The 21,784-nt window shown below is 42.2% G+C and overlaps 1 protein-coding gene across 2 annotated transcripts in view; it reads right to left on the minus strand.

Moving 5' to 3' along the window:
• The window catches only part of FBXL7 (F-box and leucine rich repeat protein 7), a gene marked incomplete at its 3' end in the record, with an annotated part of 254,864 nt that overhangs the window by 168,189 nt on the left and 64,891 nt on the right, over positions 1-21,784 (minus strand). The window contains exon 1 of one of the 2 annotated variants that reach the window (XM_080610170.1): positions 11,339-12,027. The exons of the other annotated variant lie outside the window; for it this stretch is intronic. Coding sequence (XP_080466296.1) covers positions 11,339-11,375 — 37 coding nt within the window. The 5' untranslated portion in view covers positions 11,376-12,027. Of the gene's footprint in view, positions 1-11,338; positions 12,028-21,784 lie in introns of those variants that run through there. 2 annotated transcript variants of the gene reach the window in all.

Genomic DNA, 21,784 nt, shown 5'->3' on the forward strand with positions numbered 1-21,784 from the left:
TTGCACCATCATTTAAATGGGGGATTTAAATCCTTTTTGATCCAATTCTAGAGTATGTGGAAAGAAGCAAATCTTTACACCAGCAGAATACAGATTACTTTCAAGCATTTTTACCAGTCGTGACTGCATCACCTTGAAAGCTGAAGAAATGATTAATACAAACATAATTTCATTAAAGAAATAATCTTAACTTCCTAGGACAGCAAGAAAATGTGATCCTGGGCTAGCTGTTCCTTCCGAAGGAAGCAAAATTCCATTGAAGAAGCTTCTCATAAAAGCACAGACTGCTTATGCTGCCAGAAACAGCAACAAAAAGAAAAAAAAATCCTGAGCCAGATTCTACCGCCACAGCTCTTAGGAGGATTCTTCTTTTTTATCTGTTCTCTGCCAAGAGAAAGCACAGTCATTGAGAAAGAGCGAGTTTCTTTATACAGTGGAAACAGACTTTTTAAAAAAACAACTTAATAATAAGGTAAAAATAAATTATAGCTGAAAAACTCCAAGCCAGCTGTAGACACAAGTTTACAGAGCACTGTTTAGAGATACTCAGCTACTGTAAGACGGCCTTAAAACTTGCCAGAACTTGCTGTAGTTGAACTCTATTTCTTCTGAAGCCTGGTAGTACCTTTTGTAAACATAAGTAATCAGTAGAAGTACAGGACGATCAAGTTAAGGAATATTGAGCCCTGACTGGATGCATTGCTGGGGCCCAAGTGATCTGGCCAATGCCATAGAAAGGTCACACTCAATCATCTTAGAAAGATTATGGCAATCAAGAGGGGTTCTTGAGGACTTGGCAAAAGCAAAAGCTATCCTTATCTTCAAGAAGGGCAGGGAGGACAATCTAGGGAACCACAGGCTGGTCAGCCTCACCTCAATCTGGGAAAAGCCTGCTCTAGTTGACTCTGTTTTGAGTAGTTGGTTGAATTAGAGATCTGCAGAGATGTCACTTTCAGTCTGCAAGTCTGTATACTTCAGGCTCCAAAGCAGACAGAGATATGGCCAAGACTGATTGGAAAATGTCGTAATTTTATTGCCTCTACATATCTCCACTGGTAATTCAGTGTTCCAGAACAAGAGAGCAATTCCTCAGTAAGAGACTAGAGCACTTATGTCCTCAAACCCTGATAAAAACAGATGAGGACCTTCAAGCATGTTGGCTACAAAAAGAGTACAATCAAACATGAACTCAACGAGGAAGCTCAGTTACTAGATCTTCTTGACATAAAACAGCATATTGTTAGTTTCAACATAATGCTAGCATGGGTAACTGGAATTTAAATCCTTTTGCTCCGAGGCTTTTATTTATACCTCTTTTAGTAAATCCTAAAGTTCCAAAAATTCTGAAAGCATGAGTCATAAGAGTATAATATCAACAATACATTTAGCAATAGATTATTGCTTCCATCATCTTAGTTTTAAATGGCTATGTGAGACTCTACCTGGAGTACTGCATCCAATTCTGGAGCCCTCAGCACAGGAAAGACATGGACCTATTGAAGAGGGTCCAGAGGAGGGCCACAGAAATGATCAGAGGGATAGAACACCTCTCCTATGAGGAAAGGCTGAGAGAATTGGGGTTGTTCAGCCTGGAGAAGAGAAGGCTCCAGGGAGACATTATTGCAGCCTTTCACTGCTTAAAGGGGCTTATAAGAAAGATGGTGAGAGACTTTCTAGCAGGGTCTGTTATGATAGGACAAGGTGGAATGGCTCTAAGTTGAACTAGGGCAGATTCAGACTACATATAAGGAAGAAATTTTTTTACAATGATGGTGGTAAAACAGTGGCACAGGTTGCCCAGAGAGGCGGTTGATGCCCCATCCCTGGAAATATTCAAAGTCAGGCTGAACGGGGCCCAGAGCAACATGATCTCATTTTAAATGTCCCCGCCCATGGTAGGGGGGGTTGGACTAGATGACCTTTAAATGTCATTTCCAACCCAAACTATTCTATGACTATGTTGATGCCAAAAGCAACTTCCTTATAAACTGTCAGAGAAAACGCAAATGGAATAAGGAGAATAGAAATATGTTTTACTAGCTACTACAGAAAAGATGATCTGTTCAGTAATTCTGTTGATGACCAGCTGTTCTCTTCTGTCTTGCGCACCAGTGGTAAGCTAGATCAAGTACTACCAACACTAATCCAGTAACAAAACGACAACATATCTCATTGTAAGAACATTGAGCACTGTAAGGAACTCTCATATACGTATAACTTCTTTTCATCAGTTCCCGCAATGTCTTTACTATCTTCAATGGTAGGATTTAAATGAAATAATCTTTAGAGTAGTACACAATTTCGGGGGGCAATAGTAGTCCACAAGTCAGAACGGGGGAATCACTTGCAAGTTACTCTATCCCGTGCAGTCACATTTACATAGAAAGAAGATTGCGTGCAATCTGGCAACAAAGTAATATCAGAGCCTTAAATAGATGGCCTGCTTCTCCACAATGCAGGCAGTCGTAACAGTAATGAAAGTCTGGGCTCTCCATGAACTGACAAGATTACACCTGCAATGTGACAACTAGACTTGGTAAAAATTCTCCTTTCACTGTCAAACAAGACAGTGTAACTCTTTATCAGAAGGGGTTCTTCCTAGTTAACTATAATTGATACTATGCCAGTGTTTCTGGTTTCTCCTGTTTCTTTTCTTTCTTAAAAACAAACAAACAAAAGACATCTGACCTCATAATTGCTCCTTTTATATCATCATCTGCAAATTTCATTAGTGTTTTTACAGGAACAAAGAAGGAAATCAAGGAAGGCTATTTTAAAAATAGATTCACTGAGAAATGTTTAAACACCTTCCTCCAAGTTAGTATGCTGTTTGAGAAGACTTCAGTATAGTATTCCTGCAGCTATTATACACACTTGTACACAAGTCTCCAAGAAAAGTGTCACATGACTTAAGATGTTGATGTGACAAATTTATGTATTGTAGACAGGAATTTCCCGACTCAAAACATGGGCATGAAAGAGAGGTTCCTGTTTCTCTCTTTATTCTGAGAAGGGTCTTTGGAAGGGTTTACTAGCACAGCCTGACTGGAACACAGAGCTCCAGGTTAGGTACTGTAGTACCACACACACTATTAAAGCAAGTACATGATGGCAACACAAGTCTAACAACGTGACTTCAGCTCAAGAGAGTCATTATGCTACCTGTTTCTGAATGCAAGTTGCTGGATGTTGTGCGTTTTCATATCTCAGTTCTGAAAACAGATGTGTTGGAAAACAAACCCTTCCTGCTGAGCAAAGATCCACTAAAATCAGAGCAATAACTGCTATGCCACTGTAGATTTATCTGACTAAAAACCCATGCACATAAATGAAACCTGGGCTTGCATTTTCAGCAAACACTGCTGTTGAGCACAGTAAGGATAAAGACTTCCAATGCCATGCAGCTCCTGACAGTAATTACCCACTTCAGATAAATACAGATATGTGTGTTAAACAACCATTTGCATGGACAGGTAGTCCATATGGGAAATGCATATATGAAAAAAAAAAAAAAAAAAAATTAAAAAAAAAACCCAGAAACAATTTCCACCCCATTTACTTGTTTAAGGTAGAGATCACAAAATCATGTAGGGTGAAGGGACCTACTTTGCCACGAAATTAGTTTTGTTGAGTTTGGATACTGGCATAGATTAGAACCTTTTCCTTAACTGTCTGTTCAAACACAGCCAACTCAAGCCTTTCCTTCAAGGCAGTACTTGAAGCTGTTCGTGCCTATTCCAGGCTTTGCTACAGTTCAGTCTATGTAACACAATCACAACAGCACTTCTTCACATATATAAAATATAAACAAGAATATTTCTTTGATCAGCACAATTTAGTCTTGTTTGCTTCTGCTTTAAAGCTTCCTGGAGTGAAGACCCTCACTTTGGTCAATATGCAGACCTTAATTTCTTGAGAGGAATGGCCAGCCTCCCTGCTGAATTCTCTTGCTGCGCGAACAGACACCTACAGATAGGGACACCACAGTGGTAAGCACGCAAGAGGTGCAATCTAGGATAGCAGGAACTTCTTTTACCACCTACATCATAGCATCAAGATGATGACAGCACCTTCTCTATGCTTCAGCTCCTCCAAGGAGGTCTTGCATAAAGCTGTCCTTAATGTGATGTCTATGCTAGAAGGCACACAGGTAGACTTGGAACTAAAGTGAGGGGTATGATCAGACAGAACTAATAGCTTTTCCCCATGCTCAGCTACAGGAACACAGCTAGGACTCAACCTAAATGCTACTTGAGTACCAAAGTCCCTCAGCATGTCAATCCAATCACAAGTTGTACATCTATATGCCTAGAAAGCATTGCGTATTTCTTTTCCTTATGAAGGAGGAAGAGGTTCTACTGGCAGCCCCACACCCATTTATTCAACTTTTGAATGTTTCCACTCCATCGTGTAATAGTTGCCCTAATTCAGCAAAGCATATGTACTGTATTAAAAAAAAATACAGGCATAGCTCACTACAAAACAAAGAGCAGAAATAAACCATTTATGCATTTCAGCCTCCAAATGTCATCCACTGCCTTCTGCCAATCACTCTCCTAACACAAACAAGACCCACAAGGATGCAAACTAATTCCTAGTTAGGAAGTGTTCACAGGAGTGAGGAATCCAGAAGCAACCAAAGGATGAAAATGCCAGAAAACGAAGTTCACTGATGAGACATTTTGGGGTTAGCAACTCAGACTTAAAACCACGCAATTCTGAACACACCATGATGTTTTTCCACAAGGAACAATACAGTATCAACTTCAGCTTAGACTCTATGGAGTCCAGTTTGGTAGAAGGACTTACTTCCAAGAAAACAAAAATACAGTTTCAGTTTAAGAAAGTTACCAAAGCAATTTCATTTCCTTCCCTGCCTGTGGGGAATGGGTAAAAAGAAAGACCAGAATGTGCAAGTCTTGGACTCCTGTTACCTTACCTGAGTGGGATCTGCTGGAAGCTTCCCATGACATGCATCGCCAGCACCACAGTTCATCCAGACCTCTGACTAGCATCCAGTTAATTTTATTTTATTTATATTTTTAATGTACAAAAGAAAGAGCATCCAGCTAATCTTGTACCAGGCTGAAGTAACTATCCAGGTCAAAGATGACCCCCTACAGTGCAGTTTGTTAGCTTGTGTCTATTAAAAAATAATAAAACAAAATACTCTACCTTCCTCCAGAAGCATTTTATGAAAGAGTAACATTTTATGAAATAACATGCATGTGAGACAGTAAGTTACTTTTCTGGAAAGCTATAGATAACATTAGCAACCTTTTAAAGCTGAAATCCCCCGCAAATACGTTACTTTCTTTGGGTGTGTATAAACACATATGCCTGCGTACACACACACACAGAGGCGGTTCATTTTTTAAGAAGAAAATACTGACTTATGAGAAACTGAAAGCAGCACAGCAGCTCAGTTAAGTGCCATGTTCGACCCTCCTCCCATCCTGCCGTGTGATCTGGTCAACAACAAGCAACATATGCACTGAGCTTAGGGTAGGTTTACTTTTTGGAGACAAGCTGAGTAAATACACACACACACACACACACACAGAGACAATCCTTTTGCATTGCTGATCTGAAAGTTACATTAAAGAAAAGTATCATAAGCAGCATTTATGAAGGTTACTTCTGGTTAGCAGCAGTTGGCAGCTGTCAGAGTGCATGTTCACTTTCAAAACCCAACATTGCTTAAATGATTTACATTTTGAATGTTGCTGTATTTCCTGTCCTAGTCTTGCTGTTAAGAGGCAGCTCTCGGCTCTCTGAATGCAGCAGAGTGAAACCCAGCTACAGATAAAGTGAAAGAACCAACCCAGGCTGAGAAGCAGAACACAGAACAGAATTGCATGAGACAGGCACAACAAAGTGCCACTGAGCAGCACCATAATATTTACAACAGTCTTGTGTTACAGTTCAGTTGCAGCTATCAAGCACTGGGAAGGTGTATGAGAGAAGACTAGCCAAACTAGAACAGACTTCTGCAAGAGCAGCAAGATACGCTGTCTCAACAGATCACCTGGAAAAGGATCAGAACAGTAAGAAAGACTTAAGTAAGAGCTATGTGCTAAACTTCATGTATAACACATCAGATAGTAATGTGTAAATGTAACCCAGACGTCAAAACAAAGTGAAGAAAAGTCTGCACAGACTAGGTGTCATTGAGCACCCAGCTTGATGAGACTCTTCCACTTGGGTCTGGGAAGAAAAGAAAAATGTATGCCAGAATTAAAAACTGTTGTTGCTGAAGATGCAGCACACAGAGAAGATACCTGGGGAAGGGGGGGAATTGAGTGTCACAGTTTCATAATTAACTCAGTAAAAGCTAATTTAGAGTTTTCTCAATTCCCTTTACCCTCATTAACATATCAATTATGATTCAACACTCTAAACAAAATCACTTACCCACCACTAATACTGTTTCTCTAGTGCAAGACCATGATGTTACACTGTTTATCACACCTGACGTAAGCACTGTGTGTGAAGCTAATCTACCAAAACTTTGTAAGGAAATAAATCCTAACACATGCCAAAGTCTTTGGGTCTTGAATAACAGAACTTTTAGATTTAAAAGATTTTCTTACACAATGCCTGATGTCAAAACACTTGCCATCACTAAATTAGCAGAGATCCAGTTTGAAATCAAAGGCAGCACTCATAAGGAGTTACTGTGTCCACAGCACCCTCAGGAAAGAGGCCATAAGTATGAAATTTTAGGTCTATAAAGCAGAGCTTAACCACTTCCCCCTGCTGAAGGGAAGGATTTCAGAAAGTACCTTTAACCTTCTCCTGAAAGAACACAGATTGACCTATTTCACCACAGTGCTACATGCTGGCAATTCCTAGAAAGCTTCAGCTACTGTACACCAGCTCACACATCACAGTTAAAGCCCCCTTTGTGAACCATGTTTCCTGTGCTTTGTGGCAACTATATCTCATGACATAGGCAGGTTTCAGCAGTGACTTACATTAGCATGACACTGGGATCCCCACAGGAACTTTCCCTTCGGTTTGTGAACAGAAAATGCCACAAGTCAAAGTTTGAGAAGAAAAGTTTTCAAAACCAGAACTGAGTTATTCCCAAAGAGTTTCCATCTAAATCTTCACAAACATTCAGATCCAAAAAGAAAGAAAATAATCAGTTTGATTCAGGAAGGTTGATTTCCTTGCCTAAGCTGCCATTTCATCCATTTCTCACTTGCCACTTTCTGTTCTCCACCACACCAAGCTCCTGCGTCAGATTAAGTTTTTCATGGTAAATTTCAGCTGATCAACCAGAGCTGCTTCACACTGTCACCAACCCTCTCTAGACCAGATTCTGGAAGGAGAAAGTACGGGAGATACCCAAAATAAGATTTATCAGCTGCAGCAATCTGGACAGTTAATTCATTAAAAAGACATCTCTTCTTAAGGCCTGAACTTTGGTATTGTTGAAATGTTGTACTATTATTTAGCTGTTCTTGAATTTGACTGGTTCTTAGGCCTCCTAATTTAATTAAGTCACCTGGGAAGAAAACAAGTGTTGACAAGTTCTGGTTATTTTGCAAAGCAGCCATTCTACCTCAATGTTGCATCTTCCTTTTGTACATAAGAGCACAGGTTCTTCCTCCAGCTCATGTCACAAAGCCTATTTCCTTATCAAACAGAAGCCTGCAATTTTAATGTCCTTCGCTTGTGAATGCAGAATTGCTGCAGGTGGCAAGAGGGACAGCATTCAGTTTCCTGTTCCCAAAGACAGGGGGTAGACATTCAAAACCCACCTGGATGCATTTGTGTGTAACCTGCTTTAGGTGCCCCTACCTTGGCAATGGGGGTGGGGATGGACTAGATGATCTCCAAAGGACCCTTCCAACACTAATGATTCTGCAATTCTGCATTTCCCACTCCAACAGCAGGCTCTATAGCCTGTGTTAAACTGCACACAACTGTTATAGAAACATTGTGCACCAAAGTGCAAAGAGCTACTGCCCGGGTGTCTCATCAACTCAGCAATAAAGGGCAATATACTTCAATTCAACCTCCTCATCTATGATGATGAAGAGTGTTTTATCTGGTTAACTGCAACTGTCTTTGGTAATGCATTCTAACAAACAGTCCTTGAACAACAACAACAAAAATAAGTAAACCAGTGGGGTTTTTGCCAGTTTCTACAACAGGTACTCCTTCCACTATCCACCATGCAGTAGGCATGCCTCCTTTTATTTAAAAATCAAGACAGGAAGTAAACAAATTACAAAGGTGAATGATTTATCCTAAGGCAGCAATAAGCACTCTTGCTTAGGTAACAGGTGATACATTTCCACTGTACAGGCAAAAGCCTTATAAGAACCACCCCATGATCAAGTGTATTTCTTGCTCCAGTGATCTATTAGCTTCAGTCATGCTATTCAGATACAACTGCTGAAACACATTCAGAAAGACTAACTCTGAGCTGTAACAATTCAAATCAGAATCTACTGCACAGTACGATAAGCCTGAAATCTCAAGCTTCATATTTTTCTAATTAAACAAGCTTTCAGAAATTGTCTCATTTATAGAAACATTTTAAAAAGTCAAATGAAGCATAGTAAAAACTTGTATTTCACAATTTACTTTCTAAAAGAGGTAAAATCCTGTAGACAAAATTAGGTATGATATGATTGCATTTTAAGTGACTGTGTGTTCATATCCCATCTGCACAACATGATTTTTCTGAGAAGCAATTTTATTCACATTGAAACTTCATTCCAAGCAAGTTTCAGCCTGGTTTAGAAAATTAAATTTATGGAAAACATATCAAGTGTGCCAGGAATTATTCATCAGGCTTTGTAAACAAATTAATTCAGACTCCTCAAACATCCAGCTCTCCTGTCTCTCTCAACAGAACAGCTGTATCTTCCAATGAAACTTATTCAATAAAGCCTTGCACAAGCAAGCAGATAAATAAATTAAACCTGTACAATGCAGTTTATGTGATTAGTTACGAACACTTAAGACAGCTACCGGAGATCGTTACACACACAGTCTGCCGATTTTAAAGAACTGCCTAGTACTGGTAAGTGTAACAATTTCCTGGTAGCTAAGGTTATCTAGTGTTTTAGAAGAGGCATCTTGCTCTAATGTATCTCTTCAGCTTTGAAATGACAATCAATTCTGGCAAACTTCTGATGTTCCAAAGCGTCACAAGAGATGCAAAGACTGCATGAAAAACACCATCCATCTTAAAAAGTAATTCACAGTTGTCTGAAATCTCACTCAAGATATTAGGAAACAGCAAATGAGAAGACAGCATCCAAGAAGCTCAGCTAGTAACAGTGTGCCATAGAACAACATGAGCCTGCAGAGCCCACGAAGCTGAAAACGATGTACCACACACCTAACCACAGATGACTCTCCTTGAGCTTCAGCCCACTCAGGTTGCTCTTAAAGCACACAGCAGCTGGGCGTCTCCTCAGAGCACTACCTTTCCACCCGGAATCACAATCACATCCACAAAACCCAACTTTTTATGGCAATCAAACAGTTCAGTTGTCAGAGGCACCAAAAGCCCCAGTAGCTTATGAAAAAAAGGACTCCCTTTATCAGCTTTAGATTTGTTCTCTGCATTACCAGAAACAAAGTAGCAAACAAGAGCTTCCGTAAGTTTCACAGCAATTGATGACACACAGAAGATAACAGGAAAACTGGATCCATGAAAGCACTAATGACGCATGGGACAAGTTATCAGAGTTTGGGCTTTTTCTATTTTCTTTTTTTTTTATTATTTTATTTTTAAACAAGTATTCTACCTATTTCTCAACCCTGGTAATGGTCTGTACTGCAAAGATTTGTCACATGTAGTTTGTCTTTCCACAGTCCAACCTCCCCGTGAATGGGGAAAAGAATTAATTAAGAAAATCATATTGCAGCATCCTCTTCCTCACAGTTCCTGTCACGGAGATCTGAAACAGTAAAGCTCTCCTCCACTTCACTGAGGGCTGCCAAAGACTCAGTGTCCATCACATTCCTACCCCAAAACTGGACATTAATTAAAGCAAACATTCCTCTAGACTCACAGGAAAGCCTAGGGATGCAGCCATGCCTTTCTACCATTGAGCAAAACACCCCTCAGTTCTGCAAGTGACCAGAATTATAGATACCATCCCTTTTAACTCTGGGGACAAATGAGGATTTCCCCTTTCAGGAGAAATCCAAAGATGCTTTGACTTCAACTTCCAGGTTCACCATATTTATGCAGGAGTCATGCTAGCAATGGCACCAAGTGAGCAAAACCCACAACAGTGAAAATAGCTTTAGCTTAAACCTTCTGACTTCTTCACCTCTTCCAAGAGCAGAGTCGATTCAGCAATAAAAGAAAGGAACTGCAGAATCCATTGAAGGAGCAGTGGGTTTCCCCTTCTCTTCACCACCTTTATGCATATTTGCAATGTGAGGGAGGTATGTTCTTTGGCAGTTGCCTTCTGGACTCCCAAAGAACCAAGCAAAATAGGACCATCTCCCTCAGTCCACCCACAAACCCTCAACAACAACAAAAAAAACAGGGAGATGTGGTGATCCTATAGTTTTGCACAATAGTATGAGGGGAAGACATTTATCCCATAGAGTTGCCTGAATACAATGAGGACAACAACTAAAAGTTAAAAGAAAGCTTAAACCAGTCTGGCAGGAAGACATACTGTCCATTGGTTTGCCTGCCACCAGCTGACTGTTCCAGTAGTCCTTCATACCAGCAGCAAAGCAGCTGAAATTCATCCCCGATGCAACTCCAGCAAGACTAATAGGTTTCCACAAGAATGAACCGGGCCCTGTTACATCTAAACCCAAACCCACTAAAGTGTCACTGAAGCGAAATTGCAGGAGTACAATCTATGGATAACAGCTGGAGAACATTAACTCTCCCCCTTCCTCCTTCCCGGGGTTAACTTTTTTCTTTCTCTTCAGACAGGAAGCAGTCATATACCCTACTGCATAATATAAGGACTCTGGGATATAAAGACAAGCAGAAAAGGATTACAAAGAGCGCCCTAAAGAGTTTTTCTGTTTAGCAAAGTTACGCTGCCGCACCCCCTGAGCTGCCTCATTTTAAGCCACGCCGCTGCCCCTACACCGTGGTTTGAAACAGCAGTTACATCCCACTTTTTAAAATGCATAGAGTTAAGGATATTCGAAGGGTCTCACCGCAGTGGGAGCCTAAGGGCCGTGTCCTGGATCACGGCTGCGGAGACCGGGAAGGAAGGGGGGAGTTGTCCGGCAGGGTCCCCCTCTGAGGCGCCTCTCGCCCGGACACCCCCCCAACCGGAGTGACCCCGCTGCTACCCCAGCACCCCTCTTTCTCCCTTCTCCGACTCACCCTCGCTGCCGTACTGCTTGCCATTGTTCGCGCCCATCCTGCCGGCTTCATGCTCCCTGCCACCGCCTCCCCACGCCGCCGTGCAGCATCTCGATCGCGGGGCGCCGAGCGACCGCGGGTGATGGAGAGGAGCCGGGGAGAGTGGTAAGGAAAAGAGGAACGGGGGGAGCCTGCGAAAGTTTTCACGGCGACATGTCCAAAGCAGCCTTGTAACTTCCTCCGCTTCTTCTCGGGTGGCCGACACCCTCCCTTTCCGCCCCAAAAATGAAAAAAAATCAAGTTTAAAAAAAAAAAAAAAAAAAAAAGAAGAAAAAAGAAAAAAGCGTGAGGGATGGGGAAGGAATCAAAAATGCAGTTTCCAGCCGGGAGTCAGGGCAGGGAAGGCGGCTGCAGTTATAATCCACAAGCAGGACGGCCCCCGGGCGCAGGCTCCACCGCCCCGCGGCCGGTGCTGGAGCTCCTCCGGTGCTTCACCGCCGCTCCGCCTTTCTCCTCCTCGCAACCCCTCTGCCGCCTCCCACGGGAAGCCGCCGCCAGCCACTTGTTGCCCGGGTAGGGAAGAAGGGTACAGCTGCCGCCGCAGACTTTTGTTAGCGACAGGCGCCTCCTCCCGGCGCCCAGCGCCGGAGCGATGGAGGAGGGATGGAGGATAGAGCCAAGAGCCGGCCCCGGCCTTTAAAGACACAGCACCCGGCCTGGGGACTTCCCCTCTAACTCCCTCGGTGAAGCGCCGGCGGTGCCCCAGCGGAGCAGCCCGGGGACCGGCCAGGTCCTCCTGCCCTTCCCTTTGCAGGGGTCTGCCCCAGGCCCTGCTTAACACGGCACGGCCGTGCACTGCCGAGGGTTTGCCGGACCACTCCCAGGCTGCGTTTCGCCGGCAGCCCCCGTCCGACCTCTAGCCCCACGGCGAGGGCAGCGGGCGCTGAGAAAGGGACAGAGCCGTCCAGGGCGGGACTGGGGGCAGTCTGCCCTGGTGGCACCCTCGCGGCCCCCTCCAGCCCTGTGCAGCTCACAGAAGTTGGCAGAAAGCTGTCCAGTGAGCAGGTTAATACCGAAAATGCCTGTCCTGAGAGGATGCTTGCCCCAAAAGGGCTTACACTAAACCAACAAAAATAACTATGAAGTTTGCTCAAGACAACTAAGACTCAGATTAAATGGTTATCAGGATTTACCAAAGGTTTTTTGGAATAGAGTCAGATTGAAAAGTAAAAAAGAAGGATGAATGCTTGCTATAGGTGATGAGACACCCTGAGGCAGGCGCCGAACAGCAGGCCGGCCTGGTTTGACACCACCAACAGTCCTCCTGCTGGCATCTTGCTGTGGCCTCGGCCTGATCGTACTGTGGCATTTCACGACACTGACTCAAGTTGATGAGGAGACTCAAATCCTCGTTTATTACCACCAATCCCTTTTTATCCCCTTGTTCGGTACTTTCCCAACCTGCACATACATACAACATTCAATCTCACTGGCCCCTGTAAAACTGTCCAGGTAAATAGTCCAATCACAATGTTGCAGACCCTCTCACAACCCCCACATCCTCTGGCCTTCAATGCCGCAGGTCATCCCCCCAGGGCCTGTCAAACCACCAAGGCCTCAGAGCTCATTCCCAAGCTGCTCGCCTTCACTCCCCAGATCGTACTGGCTCTGTGTATGGCAGCAGGTTGGAATTCGACAAACAGGATCCACACCCCAGGTGCAGGGGGGTACTTGTGGCACATACACTAGTACAGGGAGCATCACAAGTACACGTAACTACACCTGAAATATGGAGGTGTGTCTGAATAGGTAGACCCGCACCCCTAGAAAAGGGATATGTGCTTGTAACCCACACAGGCTGGGGAGTGGCATGTCCACGGTGTGCTAATGTGAGACCCGGACTCTTCAGGATTAGTTATAGAAGGCTCTTCAAAAGTTTATAGCTGTTTACTAACAATTTGCAAGCATCTACTGTTGTGTTGTCTTGCTGATATTGCTCCTCAGCACACAGCTCACTGATTGCCAGGTCATTACATGTCCTTATTAAAAAGACAAAACTGCTTTAATCCTGATTTGATTTAAACCAGGAGTTGAGCAGTTTCCCCTGCACCATACAATGATCTTATGTATGAAAAAGCCTGTCTTCCTGAATATATCAGAACACACACAAGACAATTACTGCATGTACAGATAATTCTGAGCAAATTACATCTTTGTCAACATACGCAAATGGCATATGAAACTGCAGAGGCAAAAACATCAGCACTGACAGCACTACAAGGAAAGTTTCCAAAACCTGAGGTTTTGGGTATGGGAGGTGAACTCAAAAACAAACAAAAAAAAAAGTATGCATTTTAATTAAGAACTGGGCTAATTACCTGAAGCTGAAATCAGTGCCAGCAGCACAGCTAACTGACAAGTAATTGGACAATGTTAATCAGGCTCTAATCCCATCAGTTACTGGTCATTAACGCTTGTCCTTGTGGAAAAGTTTTGGTCCTGATTCAAGATGACACACGCTCTTTAGTTCTCAGAAACCAGTGAAGGTCTGATTGCCTTCTGGGGTCAGAATCATCAATTGACCACCCTAGGTTTTTTGAAGGAAAATGTGAATTAGTCTAAAATTATCATTTTCTGTAATCAAAGGTTAATTTCTAACCACTGATATTAAACAATCTTTCTACTGTTCCAAGGCAGGCAGGCTTTGAGACAAGTGTCTGCTTTTAACATCCTCAGTTTTCTCTTTGAGAATTACCTGTTCAGGGGATGGGGAAGAAGGAATCTTACTTTGGTAAAACAGTAAAAGGTTACAGTGCAAGGTTAACGTTTGCCACACAAAGGGAGCAACAGACTGCTAACAAAGACATACAACCAAGCACTTTTTTTCCTGCCATGTGGCTTACAGGGTTTGTAAAGCTCACCCCAGACACTTGCTAGGAACTAACCTGTGGAGAACAGGATCCTAAAGAATAACCCTAGGACTCTCTATGGCCTACCTAACCTGGGGATGGACATCTCTTTTAGCATGGCCAGCCATGCTGTCCTTCTCCCCACCAGCACTGTGGTACAGTGCTAGTCCCCAGCTGTAGGAGAGCACACGCAGGCTGAAACCAACATGTGTCCCTGCTCCATGTGCAGCCCAGCTGCTCTTAATCTTAGCCTGAACTACAGTAATGGGAGTAGCCACTGCAAACGACTCCCTCGGCATCCTCTCAGGTCCTTCTGCCACGTTGTGTGCTGTGCATCCCATGGCAGTCAACCACCTGGAAGTTTTCCTCTTTGAGTCAGAGGGTCAGGAAGGCCAGCGGGCTGACTTCTTACTCACAGAGCATTGCATGTTTATTGCAGCAACTTTTCTTGCACATCAGAGAGAAATACCTCAGACTGACTGGAAACATCATCTCACATAGACCCATGTGCTTAGCTGTATGTAAATAATTTTAGGGGATTCAGAAGGAACAGAGCCTCCATGAGAAGAAATACAGCAGTTTCCCTGCAAACTCAAAATATGATGCACCACAACTCGAATGACTCCCTTTGCCAAGGAGTATTTGCTCATAAGAATAGCATAGGCTGGTGTGTTGTGAGACAGGAAGTTCAGCTGTCAAGGGAGCCCTGTGAAGAACAAAGACACTGGACAAATAAGTTACCACTCTGTCAAGGTTATGGCGTAAATCCCAGGAATATTCTGACATGACCAGAACAAAAAGGAAAGAAAAACCCCACCCCTCTCCTAAAAAATCCCAGAAAAACAAAAAAGCCTGGAGGGGAAAGAACACCTCGTTTAGGAGATCTGAATTCATCTTTCAGATGAAGGACTGAATATTTCTGCTGCACATCCCATTACACTCTTACTAGAGGAGAATGACATGAAGGGCATATGGAGAAACAGCGAAGTGCCAAACTCATTTTGGTACAAAGACACAAAACTCTTCGCAGAAATGCATTCATCACAGATATGCTACTGACAGTTGGTAAGGGTTCTGCGCAAGGCATTTAAGACAGCCAGTCCTGGAGCTTCATATGCCTAAAGAGAAGTTGGGAAATGTTAGTTCAAAAGAGGACCTACAAGTTTCTGCTACGGCTGAGTCATTTTATAGCACTTCAGTATTTACCAAATGCTTAGTTCATTGTGGGATTCACTGTGGGAGTCTGGGAGGGCTATTATCCCCAGCCATATGGTTTGGGACTTACTACCATCATGGTGCCTGTGGATGAGACTTAAGAAGATATTTTGTCTTAACAGTTCCAGAGATATTTTGCTCATTCTTGGCAAAGTTATGCAGTAGTCTTTTTCTTTTTTGTCTGTGTCTTCCAGTTGGTCAGTACTTGAACTACAGATTTATTTACATACAAATACAAAGGACTGGCAGAAGTCGCTTGGCTGTGACTGAATTAATCTGCCTGAACCACATGATGTAATTCCTTTGTGAAACTGTTTACAATAACCCGTTAAGATACCCTAGCCCTCAAAATGGTGCAAAGAAACTGAAAGCACATCAGTTCTGACATTTTGTCAATGATACAAAGAAGATCAAGTGCTTTCTGTAAGGACAAGGATAACTTCGGCATTTGCTGCCTTGCAGTATAAGCAATATGAGCCAACCTAACAGGGGAGGAGATGGAGTACTGTCAACTACTAGTTTTGTAAGACTGGGAAAGATTCACTGTTATATGAGATGTTCCTTCCTATATTGCCATTTTCCTTCTTCATGAGGAGATATCAACACATTTTTCTTAGACTTGTATCTAGTCTCAGCAAGAGGAACTTGAAATAATTGAGGCTGAGGGAAGGAAAAGAAAACTATGGGCCAAATGTTTCTATCTGGATGTGTTGCTACAGTCGTTCCTAGGAGTGTTTGTATGACATCTCTATTTATTATGGGCCCCCTCTGCGGCGCATTAAATGTCTCATGATGCACCATTTTTTTATTCCATGAATAAAACCACAGCAATTTTGGAAGAAGTAGCCAAACAAAGGGTTCTGGATAAAGAAAATGTAATAAAAAATTTGAAAGCAGTTGAACTATTTCCATAAGGCACCATCACAGCAATGCCAAGATTAAATATTTTGGCTCTGGAATTTTTGCCAGAGTTGGTTTTGGTGGATATTTTTCTTCCATTTTAGTCTAAGCTTTCCTCTTTGAAATAACAATAAGCAAAAACCAAAATCTCCAGCTACTTCCAACTAGCTTTATATCAAACTTCAGTTTAAAAGCTATTTGTCTCCCAGGCCCTCAAATTCCAGCAACAAAACTAAGACTAGTTCCGATTTGGTGTAGGAAGCTTTAATTTTTCATACTTGAGACATTTTAAGCATTAGTTTTCACACTTTGCATTTATATAAAATGCTGGGAAAAAAAAAAATAGTATCCTTTTAAAGACAGCAGCAGCCAAGTAATATTTTTCTAATTAATACTAGTTTTACATCACCATGTTCATATGCTGCATATATTTTGTGAATGCTCCACGATAATATCTGTGTTGACTGCTTTTGGGCATTCTAAAGTGAAAAAGAATCCAAAAGAAATTTGATTAATATGTTGCTGGCAACTTACAGTGATTATCAAAAGCATATTGTTTTATTAACTACAACATGATCCATTAATACCATCTACCTTTTAAAGGAAAAAAAAAACAAAACCAAACAATCTAGATTATCTTCATCATTATAGATAAAATTTATGGCCTTATTGCAATATGACCTGTGCCATTTCATCATTAGCAGCCATAGTATAATTCTGAGTGACTTGATCTACATTTCTAAAAACCTGAAAGATCTAAGGGTAGCTCAGATTGTATTTTCAGGGGTAGCTTTTAGTAGAGTCTGCTCTGCTGGCTGAGAACTTTCATTGCATCCCCTTGCATGAGGTCAGGCTGCTCCAGCCAAGCAAAGGCTCTGGTCCCACAGTGACTTCAGTGGGTCTGATTAAAATGCATTTAATCCAGGTGGTGCTCAAGTTCTAGGACACGCTGGACTTTACTGAGTTTGTCTTAGGATAGGTGCTGTTGGGTCACAGAACAGATAAAATACAGGCAGTTCTATCAAATAAAGATACAGTTTTAGTTTAAACTTCAGTCAGAAGTTCAGCTAGTTCAAATCTTTAAAAGATTTTAACTAACCTGAGATTTTAACATTTTTGCTGATTATTGGGGGTTTTTTTCAGTTTTACAAGAAAAAATCCTCACTTAGACCTGATTTTTATTTTCTTCCAACAACAAAAGCAATAAATAAAGTTCAGGCTGCATTGAAGCATGTTTTACATTGCACGTAAAATCTGTTGAAAAGAACAGTAAGTTTACAAGGTTAAGCTCCTAAGTCTCAAGTGTTACAAAACACAGGAAGGAAAACAGTGAGCAACACCACAACCACCATCCTGAATTCCCCTGTCATGTCCACAATGCACCTTCCACAACAGACACAGCTGGGGTTGTAGCCAACACCGCAAAGCCACTTCATTCCCAGAAGTGGTTTGCCATTATGTAAATTATGGCATTATAATGCATGAGCACAACAGAGGCATAGTAGGACTGCAGAGGCAGAAATAATCCTGGCATTTCATAGCTTATGTCTGACCTTGCAAGTTTAATGTAGGCATTTTTTGTTCGGTTCCCCTCCAGGAACTAAGCAAAGAATGAACATAAGAAGATACATTGCCTCATCTCATTGACATCTACAGTTGGAAGCCTAAGCTCTACTAAGTAGACTGCTGTTAGCTGGGCTAAAAGAAGCACTAATGGCAATGGAAGATTTTCCAAGCACCATGGTTGTGTCTACGCTGTCCTTCTTCTCAGGATCCTGGCTGCAGCACTGTGCAGTATGCAGGTGGTGTGGCCAGGTTTCCTTTCTGTGAGAAACAGAACAAAGAGATTTCCAGCCAGGCTGTGTGCACTAGACACACTGTGGGCACTCCCCAAGCAGCAATGTGGCCAAACTCTGGAAACCCCTGTCTAGAAACAGCCTGCAGGGATCAATGCTGGGGCAAGATAAGCATTTTGTCAGCATGTTGTCTTCCAAGAAGCAACAGGTGACTTAGGATCATGGGGTACTGGTCAAAGGACGCTGCATTAGACAAGCTGCTTCTGACCATTTCATCTCTACAAGCACTGTTCCTCCTGCTTTGACCTTGGTCCACTACCCATAGAGTGCCACACCATACACACATCACTGACGTGTCATTTCACATCTGTTCTTCACACCTGGCTAGCTGTAGTCTCAGCTTCTCTCGCCCCATTTACCCCATATGCCTCACTCAACAAAGCTCTCTTCCACTCTTCTAGTCTTCCCTTTCTACTTCCTTCCTCTAGTGTCTTCCCTTCCAAGGTAGTAACCTCACGTTTCCACAGATTTTTTCTCCTCAGCATTAATCTCCACTAACTTCCCTCCATATTTGGTCTTCAGCAGTGTTTCCTTTAATCAACTTTCTCCTGGTCTTTTACCACTGCAGCCGTCGGTTTTATTCTTCTGCCTCAGACGGATGTTAATGCAAAACATCCTAAGAAAATTCACAGCCTGTGGCTCTGGAATTGTTCATCACTGGTGGGTTCTCTCCCAGTTCTTTCTTCCTTTCATAAAGAGAGGCAGCACACTTCAGCCCCATAAAGTGAAGTTTCAACCAGTTTCTATCAGAAAGTTTTGTCGTATTTCAGAGCTTTCTGAGACACCACACCTGAGTGGTCCAGCCTGCAGATAAAATGCCTTTATTTTAATTTGGTGGTGTCACTCCCTCCCTGCACAGCCAACCTGGACTTCTTTCAGATCCTGTTTTGACTTTTTCCAGTTTTGTGTGGAGAATTCATGGATAGCTCTTCACAAGGCTCACTGGGGGAAAAAGCATCTTTTTGATGCCCTTGGAAGTCCTCACAGTCCCGGCAAAGTCATCTTCCCCAGTCTGTGGGTCACCCAACTCACAGATGGAGCTGAACTATGGTTCCTCTAAGGCAGCCAGAGAGCAAGCTGTATGCCTTCTCCCAGAAGCAAAGCCAACAAATGGTACCTCTATTGTTAGTAATGCTAATACCACTCTATCACCATGTCCTGCACTCTTAACCAAGAACCAGAACTTGGTTTGTAAACAGAAGTGTGGTACTCTGAGAAAAACGGGTTCTTGCATGAAGAAGCATGCACAAGAAGCAATTTCAGTACCGTAAGCTGGACTACTACACTACAGTGCAGGAAAAGTGTATGTCTATGTAAACATCACCATTTGCCTGTTGAAACAAAGCTAAGGTGTGAACACCAGGCATGAATCCACAGAGGATGGCAGCTGTCCCAGAGCAAAGGAACAGTTTGAGCATCAGCCCATGAAGAGCAGTATACTTACCCTTGCACAATAGGACAGTCTTGTCCTCTGCTAGGAGGCTTTTCACTTAGTAACAGAGCAAGTTTTCTCTGCCTTTGACAAATGTTCCAGCAGAGTGATTCTAGCATGTACTGCATCAAATCCAGGGAAAAGGCCCCTTGCCTCCTCCACTTTTCATCCCCCCACAGACAGCTTGCCTTGTTCTTTGCCCATGACTAATTTGGAAATTTGCCATAAGGACAGTGTCCTTATGTAAAGCCAGCACAATTAGCATGCATTGATATTTCCAGAAATTATAAGAGCCATTATCTAACAGTCTAATTTCTGGCTTAATTAAATCAATCAATTGCTTCTGGGAAACCAAGTGTCATTGCTTAATTCCTAACATTCAGATCTATTATTCTAAATGGTTTTGCTCATACATATTAAATCACTTGCACATGTCCTTCATAGTTAAGAGCAATATTCTAGGGATCTTGTTACAAAGTGAGCCAACAGCTGAAGCATTAATTTTTCAATTTGATTTGCATTGATATTTGTGTTTTGTGAAGCTCTGCCCTTCACCACACAATGTACTCCTTACTGATGGCTCCAGGAAGAGTCTGCCTGTTTCACTAACGCAAGACTTGGCTTCAAGAGACACCTGATGACAGTGCAAAGAATCATAGAGTCATAGAATCATAGAATCAATCATAGAATCATAAAATAGTTAGGGTTGGAAAGGACCTTAAGATCATCTAGTTCCAACCCCCAAATGCAACAAGCAAGGGTAGATCCTGTTTTCAGGATCTGATGGAAAGAAATAGTGGCCTTCATATCAACTGGCAGATTACAGGAGCTGGGATCGAGTACCTAGGTCATTCCTTTCCCTAGGACACAAGATCAAATAGATCAAGCAGATGGTGATAGCAATCAGTACAGGAACGGGTAACACAAAACTTCAGATCCCAGATTGGAATATTGTCTGTCACTAAGGCTCTTGGATATTTTCTCTTTAGATGTTTTTTTCCACCTCATTGCCTTCTCTTTGTATGTTAAAATCTAATAAAATACTGCTTAAAAGAATATAAAAATTAATAAATTAAGACTGTCTGCTTCCAAAGCTAGCATCTTTCAACCACTGTAGAAATGTCCATGAAAAGTTTAAAAGCCTGTAACAGATTTCTTCTGGTAGATTTTGCTCTGTGGGTACTTGATTTTACTTTTCTAGGTTGTGTGTCCTCCTGTGTCAGAAGTCAGTACTTTGCCACCAAAACAGCTTAAAACCTGAGCGCTACTCCTCAGCCATGTCTGGTCAAGGTGCCAGATATTCATTTAAACCATCAATAAATGCAGGTTTATGTTGGCACACTGGAATGACAGGGTCTGAGGAAAAACCTGCTGCTTCACACAAGGTTCATGGGCAATGGACAGACATTACAAATAGCTGAAGGACAGTGGGATATTAAATTCCCACAGCCCTTTGTTGGACGAATATGAGTCTTAGTGTAAAGCCATTTTTAGAAGAAACAATGATGTTCTTTGCAATTCTTCTTTCTTCCTTCTGGTCTCTTTCCCAACAAGACTTAACTCCCAGATTAAACACAGTGGGTTGATGTAATCATTATCACTCCTTGATTTTGTAACTTGCTAATTGTAATATTTCTCACATATTGCATTAGGCTGCAATCACTAGCTGATTTGCTATGGAGGACATATCAACAGTTCTTTTAAGTCACTTTTTTTTCTAATATGATTGTTAAAAGAGAGGAAGCTTGGATTTACCAGCCTTAGAAAAATTCCTTTATGTGACCAGCTCTAAATCCTATATCACAAAAAGTGGGATACAAAGTTTATGCACTCCATTTATGAAGTACGAGGATGTTCAGAGTTACCAATACAATACATATGCTGCTTCTTTAAAGGACTCAAAACCCCACTTCAGTGCCAATGTACTCTATAGCCAATGACACTACTGATCAGTAGAGAGGTCACTCCAGACTATTCCGGACAACAGGGTGATCAGTGCAGGCACAAACTACACACTCTAAGAATATATGGTTCAAGTTCTTGCCTAGTAAACAGAAGTCAAATTCAAATCTCAGAGGCAACTGCCACCTGAGCTTTAGCCTTAACTCATCACAGCCATAGAATATTTAGATTTTTACAGCAGAGAAAACACTAT

The sequence above is a fragment of the Psittacula echo genome (genome assembly GCF_963264785.1).
Source record: "Psittacula echo genome assembly, chromosome: 2".
In the NCBI taxonomy this organism is placed as follows: domain Eukaryota; kingdom Metazoa; phylum Chordata; class Aves; order Psittaciformes; family Psittacidae; genus Psittacula; species Psittacula echo.